General features: G+C 42.9%; 1 protein-coding gene across 1 annotated transcript in view; it reads right to left on the bottom strand.

The window, feature by feature from the left end:
• Positions 1 to 16,744, bottom strand: part of CADPS2 (Ca++-dependent secretion activator 2) — a gene marked incomplete at its 5' end in the record, with an annotated part of 168,979 nt that overhangs the window by 51,359 nt on the left and 100,876 nt on the right. The window contains 4 exons of the mRNA XM_009076477.1: positions 640 to 796; positions 5,099 to 5,107; positions 6,340 to 6,446; positions 15,927 to 15,944. Coding sequence (XP_009074725.1) covers positions 640 to 796; positions 5,099 to 5,107; positions 6,340 to 6,446; positions 15,927 to 15,944 — 291 coding nt within the window. The remainder of the gene's footprint in view (positions 1 to 639; positions 797 to 5,098; positions 5,108 to 6,339; positions 6,447 to 15,926; positions 15,945 to 16,744) is intronic.

Below are 16,744 nucleotides of genomic sequence, written 5' to 3'. Positions count from 1 at the left end.
CTCTGAGGATGAGCCCCTGGCTTTTTTCACATGGTCTTAGAAAGCTAACTGGGGCTCTGGTCTGGGACCTATCTGAAGGCAATGCCAATTCTGTCACCAGCTCCCCCAGAGAGTGGTTGGACCACCTGGGAGAGTGCCAAATCCTCTCATGGGTTTTGAGGCATGGGCCTATGTGCTTTGGAGAAGAGTCTTATGTCACAAAGCACTATCCTTCTGAGCTACTCCTGCTTTCATTTACTTAAGTATTTTCCTCCCTTCAACAAAATCTGAAAGCAGGGACTGGTTTACTCCAGGCTAAATAAATGCAGTACACACATATAGAACGATACACACATTTAATGACAACGAGATAGAGTACCTAATTCCCTGCTTATCAGGCAGCCATTACCGAGAGACTTGAGAAGATGAAGCAAAATAAAAGTTCAACTTCTCACCTTTGACTGAGGCATTTGATTTAAGAAGTGTCTGCGTGCTTTTTTTTTTCTAGTGGTAATGGAACAAAATCGAGCTGATGCTAAAAGAGTTTGTACTGTAAATCTCTACCCATCTCAGTTCTCTGTGCGGTACGGAGAGGCTGAAAGTATTGTCAGTAACCTGAGCCGCCCACTGAAAAAGAAATGATCAAAATACAATACATACAGTCACTACGGAGGGAATCGTTTAGAAGCTGAAAGAGTGGAAAGCTGTCCCAGGTGTCTGGGGGTTGCACCTCTAACGCAGCATCCATATCCACTGCAAACAGTGACAGGAAGGTCTCCGCGTGCTCAACCATTAGGTCTGACCACCAAGCAAAGGCCTTCAGAGTTGGTAGAAAAAGATAATAAAGACGTGTATTAGTTCTAGTAAAGCACAGGGAAAGATGTTAGGCCACATATCTCAAAAAAGAAAAGAAAGTGCATCCCATGGAAACTACCTTTATTGTAAAGAGAACAGTGCTTTGGAGTGCTAGACTGCATGGGCAGTGCTGATCACAGAATTAGGCACTGCTGTCCTTATACAAAGGTTTCTTGTAGAGGATTTGTTCAGAGCTCCACCATAAAGGCATGCAGCTGTAAGGTGGCAGAGAAGGTTTCATCTGTTCAATTTACAATAAATGACTTCATTCATCTTTAATGATGCTAATTATCAGAAAAAATCAACTAATTCTTATTCTAAAGTACAGAAATTTAGGAGTTTCTTTGCTGTGCTTGTGGGTTTTCTGCTGTGGTTTTTGACAGTTTAAATTTTACTTGGATTCACTACTTCTGTTTGTCTTGAAAATCTAGAAGCCTGAGACACCAAAATCTGTCCTAAATCACTCACACTCTTGTTAAAGGTATTTCAAACATCAACAGCAAAAGTTATTGCAGCACTGTTCATTTTACATGGTTAGCTCTACAAGCCCATAGAAACACACTACCACTTTCATGGTGCTACTGATTAGGAATCCATTACAAAGCTCTACTATCAACATGCCAAGGTAAAAAAAAAATCATCTACAGCAAGCCTATATTCTCACAGAGGCAGGAAAAAAAAATGTCTAAACTTGAAAACTAAAAAATATCAGTGAAGTAACTCATTCTCATGCACATGGGTCCTTAAAATCTGCTGTGCGGGCGCTCTGAGGTGACATTCACATCGTACATGGCTCAGATGTGAATGCTGCGAACGCATGCATGCGTGTCCAGGAGTCACTTCTGGCTGGGAACATGCAATATGAGAAGTGCTGTTGGTAGGACCATGTGCTGTCATTTTGAAGCGATAGGAAATTACTCAGTGAGTTAAAGGACCTAAGGAACAGCTCTGTGGCACTTTGCAAGAAAAAGAAACTTCTAGCATAGGGGCAAGAGTGGAGAGGAAACAGAAGAGATTGGCGTTAGAGGAATCAGTTTGAATTGACAGTCAAGGAGGGGCACTTTTTGCAGATTTTAGCAGATATGAATAAGCAGAATGGGCTTTCAGTCTCAGAGTTTAGTTTTGATTCACTGATGAAGAACTGCACTGATGTTCACAGCACAACTCCAGCTGTGGGTTCACTTGGCCACAGGGAGGGAGCAGCACCCCTGAACCAGGTTACTGCCATGGATACCTTCAATTTTTCCTGTTTTGGCCTGACTTCTCAGCTAACAGTAATACTGTCTTTGGGACTATTTCCATTCCTTTGCTTCCCCAAAATATAAAGCAGGCTGACACTATCCTGCTATTATTCCTTGAGTTGGTATAAAATTGATGTGAAGATATAGGCTGGACTTGGCACTTGGTGTTCTGTGCCCAGAGCACACCCAAGATGTAAAATAATCCAAATAACCACATAACCCCCAAACTAATCTTAGTATTGGGCCTGCCCTGTCATGGGTATTAAGATGTGGATGAGGCAGGCTGTGTCATGAAGGCTTTAGTGTTTACCTGTGTCTGGAGCATCCTTGTGGACATGGCAGGGGCACAAGGTGGCTATAGCAGTCTGCAAATTGTCCCCAGGCCCATGGGAGAAGCTGCCAGGCACTGCTGCAGCCACACCTGCCTAGGGGTGCTCATCAAGCCACCAGTGACAGTGGCCCTAGGTGTCTGCAGAGTCATCACGCTGGAAAAGCTGAAGCCAAGGCAAGGGAGCCTGTAGGGCTGAGCACATGGGGCAGTGCACTTCAGCTCTTCTCCCACATTTGGTGCTGGTGTCCAACAAAGCACATGGCTGGACGCCTGCAAGTGCCACATCCTGAGGCATCAAACTGCTGTGACACTGCACAGGAACCAACACCATCAAGATGCAGATCTGCTCCCAATGCCTGCTCAAACCTTCTCCCCAAAGTGCAGGTGGGAATGCAGCGGATGCTGGGCAATGGGGCTGCAGAGGATCCTCTTAAATTAGCAGCTCTTGGATGTGGTTCTCAAGGAAGGTGCTGGGGCTGTCCTTGCTCTGACGTGGTTTCTCTGGCTGTGCCTCTGCCTGCCAAGAGCCTGCCAAGCTGTCACCCATCAGACACTGCCCACAGGTCTGCGGGCATTGAGCGATTGCTATGAAGGACCAACAGCAACCAGCATTTTGGGGGCAGGGGAAAGAGGGGAGGCCAAGGAATATCTTCTGTAACAAATCCCAACATAAACACTTCAGAGTCCTGCAACAAAAACCTGCTTCCTTGAAAACAGGGGAAAAATCCATTTGAAAAAAGAAATTATGAAGCAAAGCATGTGATCACTGATGGGAAAAAAAATAAGCCCAAACCAGTAACAGTTTCCCTTTTGCTGGAAAAGTCAGATTTTAGCTCTGTAAGTCTCTAACTTTTGTCAGGAACCTCAACCTCCTCCCTAATTTTGGTGAGAAGAACCTTCCTGCAGTGGGAGCAGTAACACCATACTTAGAAAATCTTCAAGATGGTAAAATTTCATTTATTTACCATCTACTTACCTGCTTTGCTTAAATCACAATGTAAAGGGTAAAAAAAAAATTGTGCTTTCTAGCCAAACACACCTATTATTGTATATTTTACACATGGATACACATGTATATATGTATGACCTCAAGGAGTTAAGATACATATATACATATACACATATGTATACATAGAGAGAGAAAAAACAAGTTTAAAAATAGGTGAATGGCATTGTCTCTGGCATTTGTCATCAGTCATCCAGAGGAAGGGAAAGGGAGCTAGGAGACATCTCATGGGAGAGATGACACAATGACAGAGACCTCCCGCTCCCAGATTACAGACATAGGCACACGGATTCGGCTGTGTTTCTGCCTGTGCTGTGCTGCTTTCTTCCTAAGGGTAAAGCAAACCCAACTGACTAGCCATGGTATTCCTCTTGTCGTGATTTTTGAACATTTTCCATGCTCTGAGTATTATTTTCTGCATTCTCATTAGGGAGTGGATGTCCACATGGGGAAAAAAGGAGCATGTTTTAATTGCAAAAACTGTTGGTTTTCAGTAAAACAAGGCATTTCTTCAGAAAGTGGTGCAACTTAATCTTCTGCTGAACATCCAAAACAGACTGAAGAGTTGTACCTTGCAGGTTGAACCTTCTCCAGGTGAGTGGCAACATGTCAAAAAAAAAAAATCACCTGGAAATACTGGGGGGAAAAGATGCAATACCTCAGCAATTCTCATCACACAGTGACAGAATAATGTGGCTACAACACATAATAAAAATCTGTGATAAACCACCCAGCTTCTTCTCTGTCTTCCTTTGGGTGCAATTGAAAGTGTGCAGAGTTGGCCAACTGCCTGTGCACTGCTGAAATGCCACAGCCACCCTCAGGACAGGGATTCACTAACGCACCGACAGTGTGCTGGGCTTCTGGAGAGAGATGGATTTCACCCTTCCAGGTCACCATTCAGAACAAGGGACCAGGATGCCTCCTATGTGTGTTGGCATCAACCTTCTGTCTCTAATCAAAACCTTGTGACACAAAAGATGCTGGAGAACAGTTCTGAGCCTTCCTCCTGTTGAGGATCTTGGCAGCGCGGCTGGCTGAGCACGACGTCCTGGAACTGCTTCCTTTAGAGCTCTACTCTTTTCAAAATAACCTGTGTTTTAAAAACCAGCTCCTTCCCGGCTGGTTTTACACCCAGCCTGTGCTGGTGAGGAGTGGAATAAAACTGCAAAAGCACAGTGCGTTCGAACACCCTTTGCTTTTGTAAAAATGAGGTTTATTTCACTCTTCACCCCGTATATTCTCTCTCTACATATAAATACTGTATATCCAGTACAAGGCACATACAGACAAAACCAGAGGAAGACCACTACCATTCTAGGCACTCGTGTAGTACTTAGTCCACCTCCACCACAGTGTACTAGAGGTTGGGTGAATGCAAACGACAGGTAACAACAGGCTGAGGAGCGAGTCCAGGCAGGTAGGGTTGTGTTGGGATGTAACTGCAGCGCTCGTAAAATATACCCATTGCTACATGCATGGACTGGACTGCTATGCCACATTTACCCTCCTGTGTCAGGCTACTAGCTCTGCAAGCAGCCGACTTGAAAGTTGCTGTTACATTCCTTGGTCAAAGTTACGGAAGCGAGGGCAACCCGGGTAAGATGCCAGTAGGAAACATGGCACTGAGAGGGCATGCACGGAATATGACAGGAGTGACTCGTTTCATTCGGTTTAGTCACATACCTCTTTCCCCTGCCAGGATCATCCAAGATTGAATGAACAGTAGAAAAACAGGGAGGAAATTTAAATATGCAATCAGGCATTAGTTGGGTTTTGTGGATTGCTGTGTATTAGCAATAAGTAAAATTATACTGAAAATTTAATACACACCGGAATGATTTTTAGGTGATTGTGAAATTATTTAGCAAATGCTCTTAATGCAAATTATAGTGAGTATATATATATATATATATATATATCAATGGGAAGGAAAAGAGAAAATAGTGAATGAGTGTTATAATAGCTACAGCCATAAACAATAACTGTTCACTCTGAATTTAAAAATAATTAACTTCTCAATACGCATTCAAGAGCACCAGATTTATAGAGAACTCAGGGCTCAATCCTGCAAATACTTACATGGGTAATGCAACATCACCTGCTCAGGCAGAAATGTCCCGACGTGCTGAGAGTGGGACTACAGCCAGCCATGCCAGCTGCCTGGGTGGGTCAAGTGCTTCCAGGATCAAGCCTCATGATTTTCTGGTCTATATTTGACTATGACACAGTTTCATTGGTTTTAAAACATGAATCTTTCTGTTAGAGTGCTTTGAAGAGTTAAGAGTAGTTGTATTAAGCCTTAGATCACCCAAATAATGAGTAACAAAGCATAATTCATCCTAACCTCCATGACCTGGAATTGAGGTATTCCCAATCAGCCAAGGCAGAAGAGGCCAACAGGAAACCAGGTGAGTTTATCATGTACTGCAGGGGCCCAGGGAAACCCCTGGGAACAACCTGAATGCTCATAAAGGGACAGAAAGAACTGTTCTGTTTTGTTGTGGTTTTCCTTGGTCCCCTCGGGACAGCAGGAGTGATAAGCTGCTGCGGGGACCCTGCTCATGCTGTCTGGAGGCACACACATAGGTCAGGATTTGGAACTACAACCTTTCTGGAAAGTGGACAGGCTTGCTCTTCTAGGTAGTAGATGGTGAATATATTTGGCCAGTTGTCAGAAAAGCCACAGACTGATGTCGGGGAGAGCACAACTTAACCCTTTAGCCTTCTCTCCCCTCTGAGAACGCATTCCTCCTGCACTGTACTTTGCCTTCATCACACTTGAACACCATCAGTTAAGAATACTTTTGGCTTTTAAAGAAGATAACCCAGAACCAGTTGGGAAGACATCACACAAATATACAAAGCTCCCACTCGAGCCTGCTGAAGACCTGGGGGACACAATCTCGCCGGGTGCCGCTGCTCACCTCCGCATGGTGCTCTTCATTTTGCTGTAGGACTTCAATTACCAACTCTGCCAGACGTATTGTGTCTTCTAACTTTTTAGCTGGTGTGACTAACCGGCCTACATTTTCTGTAGTACAAGAACTCAAGTTAAAAGGGAGGCAGGATGAAAAGCTGGATGTACAGTAAGTTATTTTAGAGGTTAAAAAAAATCCCATAATATTCTACAGCTTTAAAGATCTTTTCATGCATATGTTAAATGCTTATATATAATTAGTACTGAGCAAACCAGAAAGCCACATTCGTTATTATACTATGAAAATACAGTGCTCCAGCTCCAAATCTCACAATACTGTCAGAGCTGTTTTGCTTTATGGAGGCACTTTATTAGCTCAAATAAGAACATCTCATTCCCTAAAGACAGCATCTGGCCACTAATATAGGAACAATATGTATCCTTCAGCGTAGATGGTGCTATTATAGGAATCGTGTCTATATTACTTCAAAATTCTTTTAAGAGGATCAATTCAAACAAATCTGTCTGCACTTGTAATAAATTGTCAGGCTTGAGCAATTTAAATGTCACCTGCTACTGAAAGCAAAAATCGCAGGTCTGCCTTGCTCCAGGATTTAACTCCACAAGGGTCAGGAGTTATGCATGCTGGAGGGAGTGAAAAGTGATAAATCCCATGTTTATAGGTAAGATTTGTATGGGAAAAGAGATGGAACTCTACAACAAAAACCCCGCAAACGAACCAAAGAGTGTAAATCCTGGAGCTTGCTGTTCAGCTGGGTTATTTTGCAGCGTTTTCTGAAAACTTTAAAAAATAAGTTATATTCTTCCAGGTAATTTATACTATATTATTAACCCATTAAAAATCTGAGGTGCTAAAAATCTGGAAGACCTAGAGTATTTCACTAGAAATAATGTAGAGAAAAAGAAAGCAATCACATTTTCCTTGAATGACAGGTTCTGCAGAGCTGGCTGAGTGCAGACTAGGAGGTTTCTGTGAGCTCACCCTGCAGCTCACTGCCCTGGGGTGTGCGAAATCTGCCTGCAATGGTTGCTTGGAGGAGAAGCAGAATGGGAGACCTGTTCCCTGGGGATCCATGTCACCACATTGACTAGAGACATGTCTCTCCAGTTAACAACCAGATCCCAATCCTGGCTCTCCTGTGTAGCAAGGGTGAACAGGGGCATCACAGTACACAGCCAGCTCATACCTCTGCACCAACATGTGTTATGGCCTCTCCTTATCAACCCCAGAGAATTCATAACTAGGTGAAGTACCATAAAACCAAACAGTCAAATCAAGCTGCAATTAGCAGTGTACAACAGACTGTATGTCCCCAGCACAGCGAAACACTAGCAGTGCATGCACTGAAGTGCCATTACTGGGAACCACACTGGGATTTCCTAAGGATCCCAGTTAAGCTGGCAGCCTGGGTCCTGCCAACAGGCCAGGTGGTGACTGGGCATCTTGCTCCAGCCTTAAACACACCCTAGGATTTTGCTTGTGTTTAGGTCTTCTTTACTGATGGGACAGAAACTTGTGGTTGCACAAGGTGGCCCTGCTCTGCTCGGCTGGGTCAGCTGGTGAGAAATCTCTGCCTTGCTGAAGGCTCAGGGAGCTTTCAGGACTTCATTCTCCCCCTCAGAATCTTGCTGGCTCCTAGTTTTCCCAGAATACCTGTCTAGAGATAACAAACTTCCCATGAAGTGGAAAGTCATATATTTCAGAATGGTCACATTTGGGCAGTTGTGTGATGGTACAGGGGCTGGATTTCAGAGGAGCTCAGCAACCCACTCAGTTGGAGCCTGAGCATTGCAGGGGCTCAGCTTGGCTGAGGGATGCTATGTGGTAAAGCACCATGCAAATGAACTCCACGCTTCTGCTGATTTATGTCACAGATAGGGGCCCTGGGCATTTCTTCTCCAGTTTTCCTTTTGTTTCTTGTATCACTGGATATAAAAAAAAATAAATCAAGTTTTCCTAAATATAATTTATTGGGCAAATTAAGAGAGGTTCTGGTTAACTCCTCACTCTTTCTCCTATTCAATCCAGCACCTCACTGGCTACAAGAAATAGAAACTTCTTTTTTTTTGCAAAAGAAGCCCAAAGCCCTTAGTAAGATCTAGTTGTTTCTGCACCTCCAAAGCCAAGGGGAAGCTTTTCCATTGATCAGAGCAGCATCAGGCCCATTCTCATTTGCAACACTGATCTGCTCTCAAATATAACTAAAAGACAAAAGTGTTAATAAGAACAACTGCTCAGAGATGCTGTCTTTAAAGAAAATATTGATGCTTATACAACTTTGGCAGCCAGCAGATGTCAATCTTAATTTTTTTCCTTCTTATTTTAAATATTTCCCTGGTTAAGTTACTATACATCAGAATATTCTGCTAAGATAGCTGGAGCACTGACAGTTACATGAAACGTATACGATATACTTATCAAACATTTCATCCAACATCATGTAAAGCTCATACATATTTATAGTTTTCATGCAAAATGTTATGCAACAACAATGTTATTTTGTGCTGACGTTGATATTTGAAAATGTTGCATATGTCAGACATTGCTAGACAAAAAAATGTGGACATTTTGAGATAAATGCTACCTCTAAACCTCTAAAACCTACCACAGCGCACTAGGTATTTGGTGTAAAGCTGCACATGGAGAACTAGCTTTCTACTGCTACACAAGTGGCTGCTAGACTAGAAAACCACTGAATAAAAGAAAGGAAGACTATTACAGTACTTGGCGGCTGTTTGGCCATGCCTTTGAGCATATGATCTATCATGTTAGTCTGCGTTTGAGGAGATGATGGTGGCCCAGCCGGTGGCTTAGGCTTGGGCGGACGGGCTGCTTGTGCATGACGGAGAGAGACGCCAAAAGTAAAGAGACAAATGACTTCATAAACAGTGACAAAAAGATGGAAACTTCAAAAGGAACATAAGCAGAAAAGATCAAATACAAATGGAATAAGCTGCTGGGTTTTTGCTTATTGGTATTTCAAGTATTACACGGTAATGACACCATTTGACAACACATATTCGAGAAGTCAGCGGAGTCGAACATTCTATGGTACTGTGCAATCAGAAAGCTAAAAATTCAATGCAAGTAGGAAACTGTACTTCATGCAGTCACACGAGGAAACCGAAATAGGGTAATTCAGTTTAAACTCTGGAAGTCAGGAAAGGTGAACTAAAAAAGATGACTTGAAGTCAGCGCCCCAATGCTTAGGTACATTTAGCAATAGAATAATGAGGCACAGGAATTAATTGCTTTGCAAATATCAATTACACATTTTAGAATTAAACGTCACTGTTGGTTAAAGGGAGCTATAAAATATTCTTGTGCAATTTAAACATGTAAAAAAATCTGTCACTTAAAAATGTGTGGTTCCTGATCGTTTCCAGCTCATTTAATTATTTTCAACTTGGAATTCTAGTGGCTTTTATATTCTGGGTTGAATCATATATAAAAACTTGCCAGCTCTATCAAATATGTTACTTGCTATTCCAAATGTTAGAATACTGCAATCAGGACTTGACCCATCTGTCATATAGTTTACAATATCAGCATAGGAAAAATTCAAAGAAAATAGCCTTTCCTTTTACATACACTCAGAGAATAAATTATATACTGTGAATATATTAACACAATAGATTCGATTCCTTTTAATAACAGTTTTTAGAAGCATTGTGACTATTTTTAATCATGCCATTTGCAAGGAATCTGGCATATTTATCTGGACATTCTATTGCCAAAAGTCCTTGCCATTTTGCTTGCATTTTCCAGAGGGGGGAAAAAAAATCGGTTGGCTTGTGCAAAGGAGATTTCTGATTGCATTTAATTCTCACAGAATTAAAACACTTATCAAACTATGATAAAGACTATTCAAGTAAACCGTTAAGGAGGGTGAGTTAGGTTGGTGCCCTTCTCCATACATGGGGATAGATACGCATACATACATAAACACACATACACTGCACACGTGTGCACACACACACACACACACACACATTTTTTAGTCTTTTAAGCTGTGTATTTATTACTTCAGACTCTCAGATTCAAGCTAATGGTTTCTGGCTTTTTTTCTTTTCCTTGTTTTCTTATAACAGGAAAAGCAAATCTATTCATTCATCTCTGGAGTAATCCTGATCCTTATTCAATGTTTACCAAAGGTAGCTTTGTCCCCAGAAACAAACCTCTCAGCCACAAGTGACAAAAATAACTGCCTTTTGGGCATTGACCTAATGACTTTCACTCTGATTTAAAACATAAGCAAGAATTCAATTTGACTACTCACTGATGGCTCCTGAGCTCAACATGTTTCTGCAGGAAGAATATTTTACTGCCCATCACTATGAAGAGCAGTTAGTGCCAAGGTCCCTGGATGGGAAGGCATGGTGGGGAGAGGGGACTGCACATCTCCTCCCACTCACATCTGACAACCACAGTGTGGGAACCCCTCACCACCCAGGGGCATCTGTTGGGTGCCCAAGTTGGTTGTGTCAAAGAGAGAAAGCTCCTCCTTAGAGTGCCAAAGCAAGGGTAAAAATGCATCCCAGAATTGCATTCCATTGCCCATCTCAGCACTGCAACCCTCAAGCATCCTTAAATGTGAGTCAAGTCCCTGCATCCCCAACAGCTACCCGTTCAAAAATAGATGTCAGACTTCAGGGACATCCAGACCCCAGAGTGGTGAATGGGCCTGACTAGTGCAAGTTTTTTTCTGTCCTAGGGAAAACTCATTAACAGAGAAGGAGGAGGAGGAGGAAAAGGCAAGAGATGCAGCAGCATCTTCGCAAGTCGCTAGTGCAGCGCGTACAGAACAGCTTGGAGGAGGCTCCCGCTGTGCAGTTGTCAGCACAGTGCCCTGGGGTGGCTCTCACTTCTCTGGGGGCCTGTGAGAGACCCCCCAGCACCTTATCCTGCTCCTGGCATCCCCCTGCTGCCACTCTCTCTTGGAAACAAGCTTCCACAAGGGATTACAGAGGGTTAAGCAACAAACTCTTGATATAATTCTGATCTGGCCCAATCTGCGCAAATATTCAGCTCTTTTGTACATGTAAATTTTTCAGACCCAAATTCAAGGCTCTTGCATGATGGCTGAAAAATCACTTGGAGCCATGGGAGAGGAAGAGTTCTCCCTGTTCCTGGGACTACTGAACAGTCCGTGAGCCTCAACCCAGGCTTTTCTTTGTTGTCACTTTAATGCAAGAAAATCTAAAAGATTAAGGTTTGGCTAAGGAAAGGGATTAATTTCCTCTGTAAATTTAAATAGAAATGGGCCTGTGACTGCCATGCCCTTTGAGGCACTGGAGTTTATGTGCTTCTCTGGGTCCAGGTCTTGGAGATGACACATGAGGTCCTTTACAGGGGTGGCTCAGCTCCCACTCAGAGTGAGGGAGATGTGTAAGGCAGGACAGGTTTTATGTACTTGCTAGTGATCAGCTGCAGCATGTGTGGCAGGTTTTGTTTCACTTTGGCTTTTCTTCTTCCCCTGTCCTTTTCCTCTCTCACCCCTTACCACAAGCAGTTTAGTATCTGAAATGACTTGTATTTGCTGCTCACTTGTGTCAGATGGGTAAGATTTAAACACTTTCATTACTGAAATCAGAGGCAGAAGCAGCTACTTCCTTACAACCTGACTAAGTGCTTTCCTGGATAAACTTCTGTCAAAGGTTTTTATTCTTCTGCATGTTACTGGCAAATTAAACACTTGCAGAAGCTCAAATTATTTGGCAAAATTTGGGTTTGTGCTTGCAATAAGCTTCACCCTTCAATAACAGGTATATAGATAAATCTGTGCTACTTTGGATATGGATATTGCACACAATTCATTGTGACTTGAAAATTTTCAAACTATCCATTTCTTAACTTACTTACATCATGACTTCTGCTACATGGGTCACTAACACATCAGCAGCAGTAAGAATTGCACTTGTAACAGGAGAAGAGTCTTGACTTTTCCTATTTTTGAAAAGCATAGCCACTGACTCAATGACTTCCCTGCAATAATTAAAAACATATGACCCTTGCCAAAGGCTTTAGTGTCTAAGTGTGCATTCATTTGTGAGCCAATCACCAAAATGATACAAAAAGCTGCTGTTCTCAAGACAACTATAAAGAACAATGGACTTAGTCCAAGTACAAGGCAAAGCCTTTTATTATATTCCTGAAGTGAATTTGCCTGTATCTTGAAAGGGATTTCAGTGATGATAATTTTTCTTTCAGAACAAGATGTGTTGTCTTAAAGATAAGAAAAAAATCATAGAAATTATTTTTTTTCAACTCAGAAAGAGACTCAAATTCTCCTCAAGGACTCAACATACTGAAAAGAGAACTGACCTCCTGATTTTCAGGTGATTACTCAGCCTAGTGAAGAATTTGCACTGATCTGAATTGTGTCTCATGCCCCAGGCAGCAAGTTGCTCCACAGTTGGCGAGAGGCTTGTAGAAAGCTAACAGCAGAATGCAGATCTTCAGCTTTCTGAAGCTCTTGTAATAACTTCGTACTGCTTTAAACACTGCCTTCGAAAGGGCAAGAGGAAATCTCGAAAGCTGTGTAGCGACTCTTCGCTAAACACAACCGAATGCCACTTCAAGGAATGAAATAAATAAAGCAGCAGTTCAGCAGCACACGGATACAGGTTGTAGTCATGCCTGAGTGAAAGTGTGGGATTTATTAATGACTTCAGCCTACACTCCCACATGCAAAGATTGATGTTTTCATACATTTTGCATCCGTATTTACTTGAGGAATGTAATCTTATTTTCTTTAAAAGCTTCGTGGTTTATCACAAATGCTGGAGTGATTGCCCAGCAGGGGCTGGGCTGACAAATCACACAGGACCTCTCCTCCTTGCCTCGGACCTGGTTAATTGACAGGCAGCTCAGCTCCTTAGCAGAGAGGTATGGATCTGTGCACAGAGCTTCCCAGGCTGAGATCCAGAAATAGGGAAGGCAAGTGACGTAAAGTGAGCATGGGACTGTGACAAGGGCCAGTACGAACGCCTTGAAAAATACCACTGCTTCTTAACAACCTGCTGTGTCGCTCTAGTCTAAAACCAACCTCTCCTGCACCCGCTCCCTCGGCGCAGGATGCCTTCCACGCCTGCTGGGGCGAGGGTACGTGCAAGATGCTCCACGGCTGGTGCCAGCCGAGGCTGACGCAGCCCGAGTCGCTGTGCTCAGTCCCTCTCCCGCGGGTGCCCCCATGTCCCCAGCCTGACGTAGTCACCTGAGAGAAACCTTTCTGCATGGGCACCACGTCTGCCTCTCACTGCTCCGTGGGCAGCACTGTCCCCTGCAATGACAGGGTGTTGGCTTCACACCAACCCTGGCACCACCATCGGGTGTGTTTTGGGGGAAAGTCAGGCTTCCCCACCAGCCTGGTGGGGGGGACAGATCCGGGGAGGACAGTGCACGCCAGCAATACAGCATGGCAAGATGCAGTGGCTCAGGAGTCCTGTTTCCCTGCACAGGGGATGTGGTGGCTGCTGGACAAGCAAAAGCCTGACATTTTTGGATAGCCCAAGAGTAGGTGATTACCCTGGGTGACAGTGCAATAGAACTTCAGTGGGTCCCTTTGCTCTCCAGCTACTTTCCAGGAGATGTCCCACTGCTATGCCACCCTGGCACTAAGTACTGACGTGAGACCTATCTCCATCCCCACATCTCCTTCACTGCTCATCTCTGTGCACCAACTCAGCACAACTATGAGGAGCCTCTCTTTACAGAGACCAAAACCAAATTGCAATATGAGAAATACTCAGTCTTAAAACTAAAAAAAAACCCCAGTCTTACACCAAACACAATCAGTTGTCAAACTGACAACTATCGCCTTGGCTGGCACCATTTCCAAAGCTGCCTGTACCCAAACCCAGCAGGGCAAGGTGGCACTTGTGTTCCCTTGGTGCCACAGCACTGCAACACAGTGCAGCACATTTCACATCCTGTATTTGAGGGATGGAGAAGTTATTCTTTTCTAAAGGAATTGTGGATTCCTCACTTATATAAATACACAGATGAACACTTATTAAAAGGTTGCACTTATTAATCTGAGTGTTAGTAATTTTTGCCTGATTAATAATTAAAGCAAGTAATTAATTTTTAATTCTTTTAGCATAGTTTCCTGTTTAATGCTCTGTTTCAATATTTTAAAGCATGGGAAGAGACTACACACTTCTCAGGAGAAAGGGCATCAAAGGGTGACATTTGTGTGGTTAAGAAGTTGTTTTCAGTATTTTATTTTTATTCTTGCTTCTGGCAAGAAAAAAAAAAGTCAGGCCAAACCCCAGTCACTTTTGACTCCACTTAAGCTGAGGAACTGGTTTCAAGTTGAGTCCTGCTGACCTTGCCTGAAAATTTTTTTCATTTATGACAAAGGGAGATTTGTGGGCACAAAGCAGTGGAGTCATAACTCCCTGTGCCCTTTCACTCGCTCCAAGCATTGAAAAGAATCAGGTTTATTTTTAAACAAGCTGGGCCATAGGAATATCCTTCTGAATTTCTAAACTGTAGGCACGTGATGGGTCATTGCAGCAAGTATGATGCTCACTGCATTTATTGTGCTTCATGCACTATGGTCTGGGCTTGCTTTAATTGCTGCTGTTAATGACAATAGCTGGGATTGTTTTATTTGTCCTTTGCTCATTTGCACCTTTCATAGCTGTAAGGGAAAATATTCTCCATTTTCTAAATATTGATTGCTATTCACAATTAATTTTACTGTCATACAATACATTATGGGCCAAATTTGAGCTGAGGAGGTCTGGGGAAGCCAGAGGAGGTCTGGGGAAGCCAGAACCTGGTCCAGCATCTTGTACTACTCTTCTAAAGTGATTTCCCTTTGCAAACAGAGCTGAAATCAACCTGATCCCCCTCATTTTTTAAAAATTCTTTTTCCACAAAACAGAACAATCTACTCACAAAAAGAAATGAACAGTTCAGGTTTCAAGGACTTCGGAACTAGGACTCTGGGATACAACAGGAACAAGAACAGGGGCTGCAGAGCTCCACCATCCCTTCTGCAGGGATGGGCACTGGAGTGGAGCCTTTGACTTGTTACATGTCACCACAGGTTATAAACGAGAGACAAACATGACTTCTGTCCCACCAGATTGTTTGTTACACATCAACAAAAAAATTGAAATAAAGAAATAAAGAAAAACCCAGTCCTTCCATCAGGGAATAAAACAGAAGGTATGAAAACCAAAAATGAACGTTAGTTTAGTCATAAATGTGCTTGTTAGGTGTGGAAAATTAATGGCCAAATCACCAACATTTTTACACCCAAAATGAGCTGCAGTTCTTTTGGATAACAAGAAACTTTCTCTTTACAAAGTCTAGCTTTTCCTCTACAACTGTTGCCTAAGAAGATACTACATCTCTATAGGTTATTTCTAAGCTAAGCTCTATTCTAGGGAAGAAGGAAAAGGAGATTATGTAGACAGCACAAATTAACTCCTTAAGTATCAATGCATCTCCATTTTCAGCCTGAAGGAGTACATAACTTAAGGAGCTATGAAAATAGAAAACAAAATAAATATAACTCAACAGTCCTAACAATTTATAATGCATATACAATTGTTCACCTGCGTCCTTTTGATTCTCTATATGAAAGAGAGAAAGCAACAAGGAGAGAAAAGAGAGAAACAAGAACAGATATGCAGGATTAATGAGCAAGTGGACCGCACAGCCCCCCAGTTATGCGTGATATATGACATTTGAAAAGAAGAAAAGTTGCCCCATCTCGCCCCCCACCCCCCAAAGCGTGGGGTTACCCAAGGAAGCTCCTGTCACGAAGGTGAGAGAAATCGCTGCACAAATAGAAAACCAGAGAGGGAGAGCTCTGAGGACACAGAGGGGATGTCCGAGTGACAGTGGGGTCGGGGTGTCCCCTCCAGAGCTCGGTGCAAAGGAGTAAGTAAAAAAATCGAGGAGGAGAGCAAGTAAAGTGCATCCTTCCACTTGAGAGCTGACAGACAGGAGACATTAAGATCTGATGTACAGAGAAAGGACAGCCTTAAACGATCTTATACACAGGATTGGGTAAAGATCTTGTAACGCAGGCAAAGTGACGGCTTTTTCCAAGTGTCCTTTATCTGACCTCTAGCTCACTTCTCCCCGATGTAGCTGCTACCTTTTGATTGTGTACCAGTGACAAGCACTTTACAAATTGGGGTTACACAGAAGCAAAGTAAAAATGCATTCAGGTCACGGACATAAAGAAGAACTGAAAAAACTTGCAGACGGTCTGAGTTTGTCACAAACAGATGGGTTAACCGCCTAACCTGGTGTAGGCTGATAAAAAGTGACTGGACTTCTCACACTGGGTTTCACAGACAGAAGCAACAGACAAGCCAATGCTAAAAGACTTGAAGCAAGGAGAGTGAGTTGGTTTGGATCTGGA

This window comes from Acanthisitta chloris, unplaced genomic scaffold (genome assembly GCF_000695815.1).
Source record: "Acanthisitta chloris isolate BGI_N310 unplaced genomic scaffold, ASM69581v1 scaffold1356, whole genome shotgun sequence".
NCBI classification, from domain to species: Eukaryota; Metazoa; Chordata; class Aves; order Passeriformes; family Acanthisittidae; genus Acanthisitta; species Acanthisitta chloris.
This window is presented reverse-complemented; position numbering and strand designations above follow the sequence as displayed.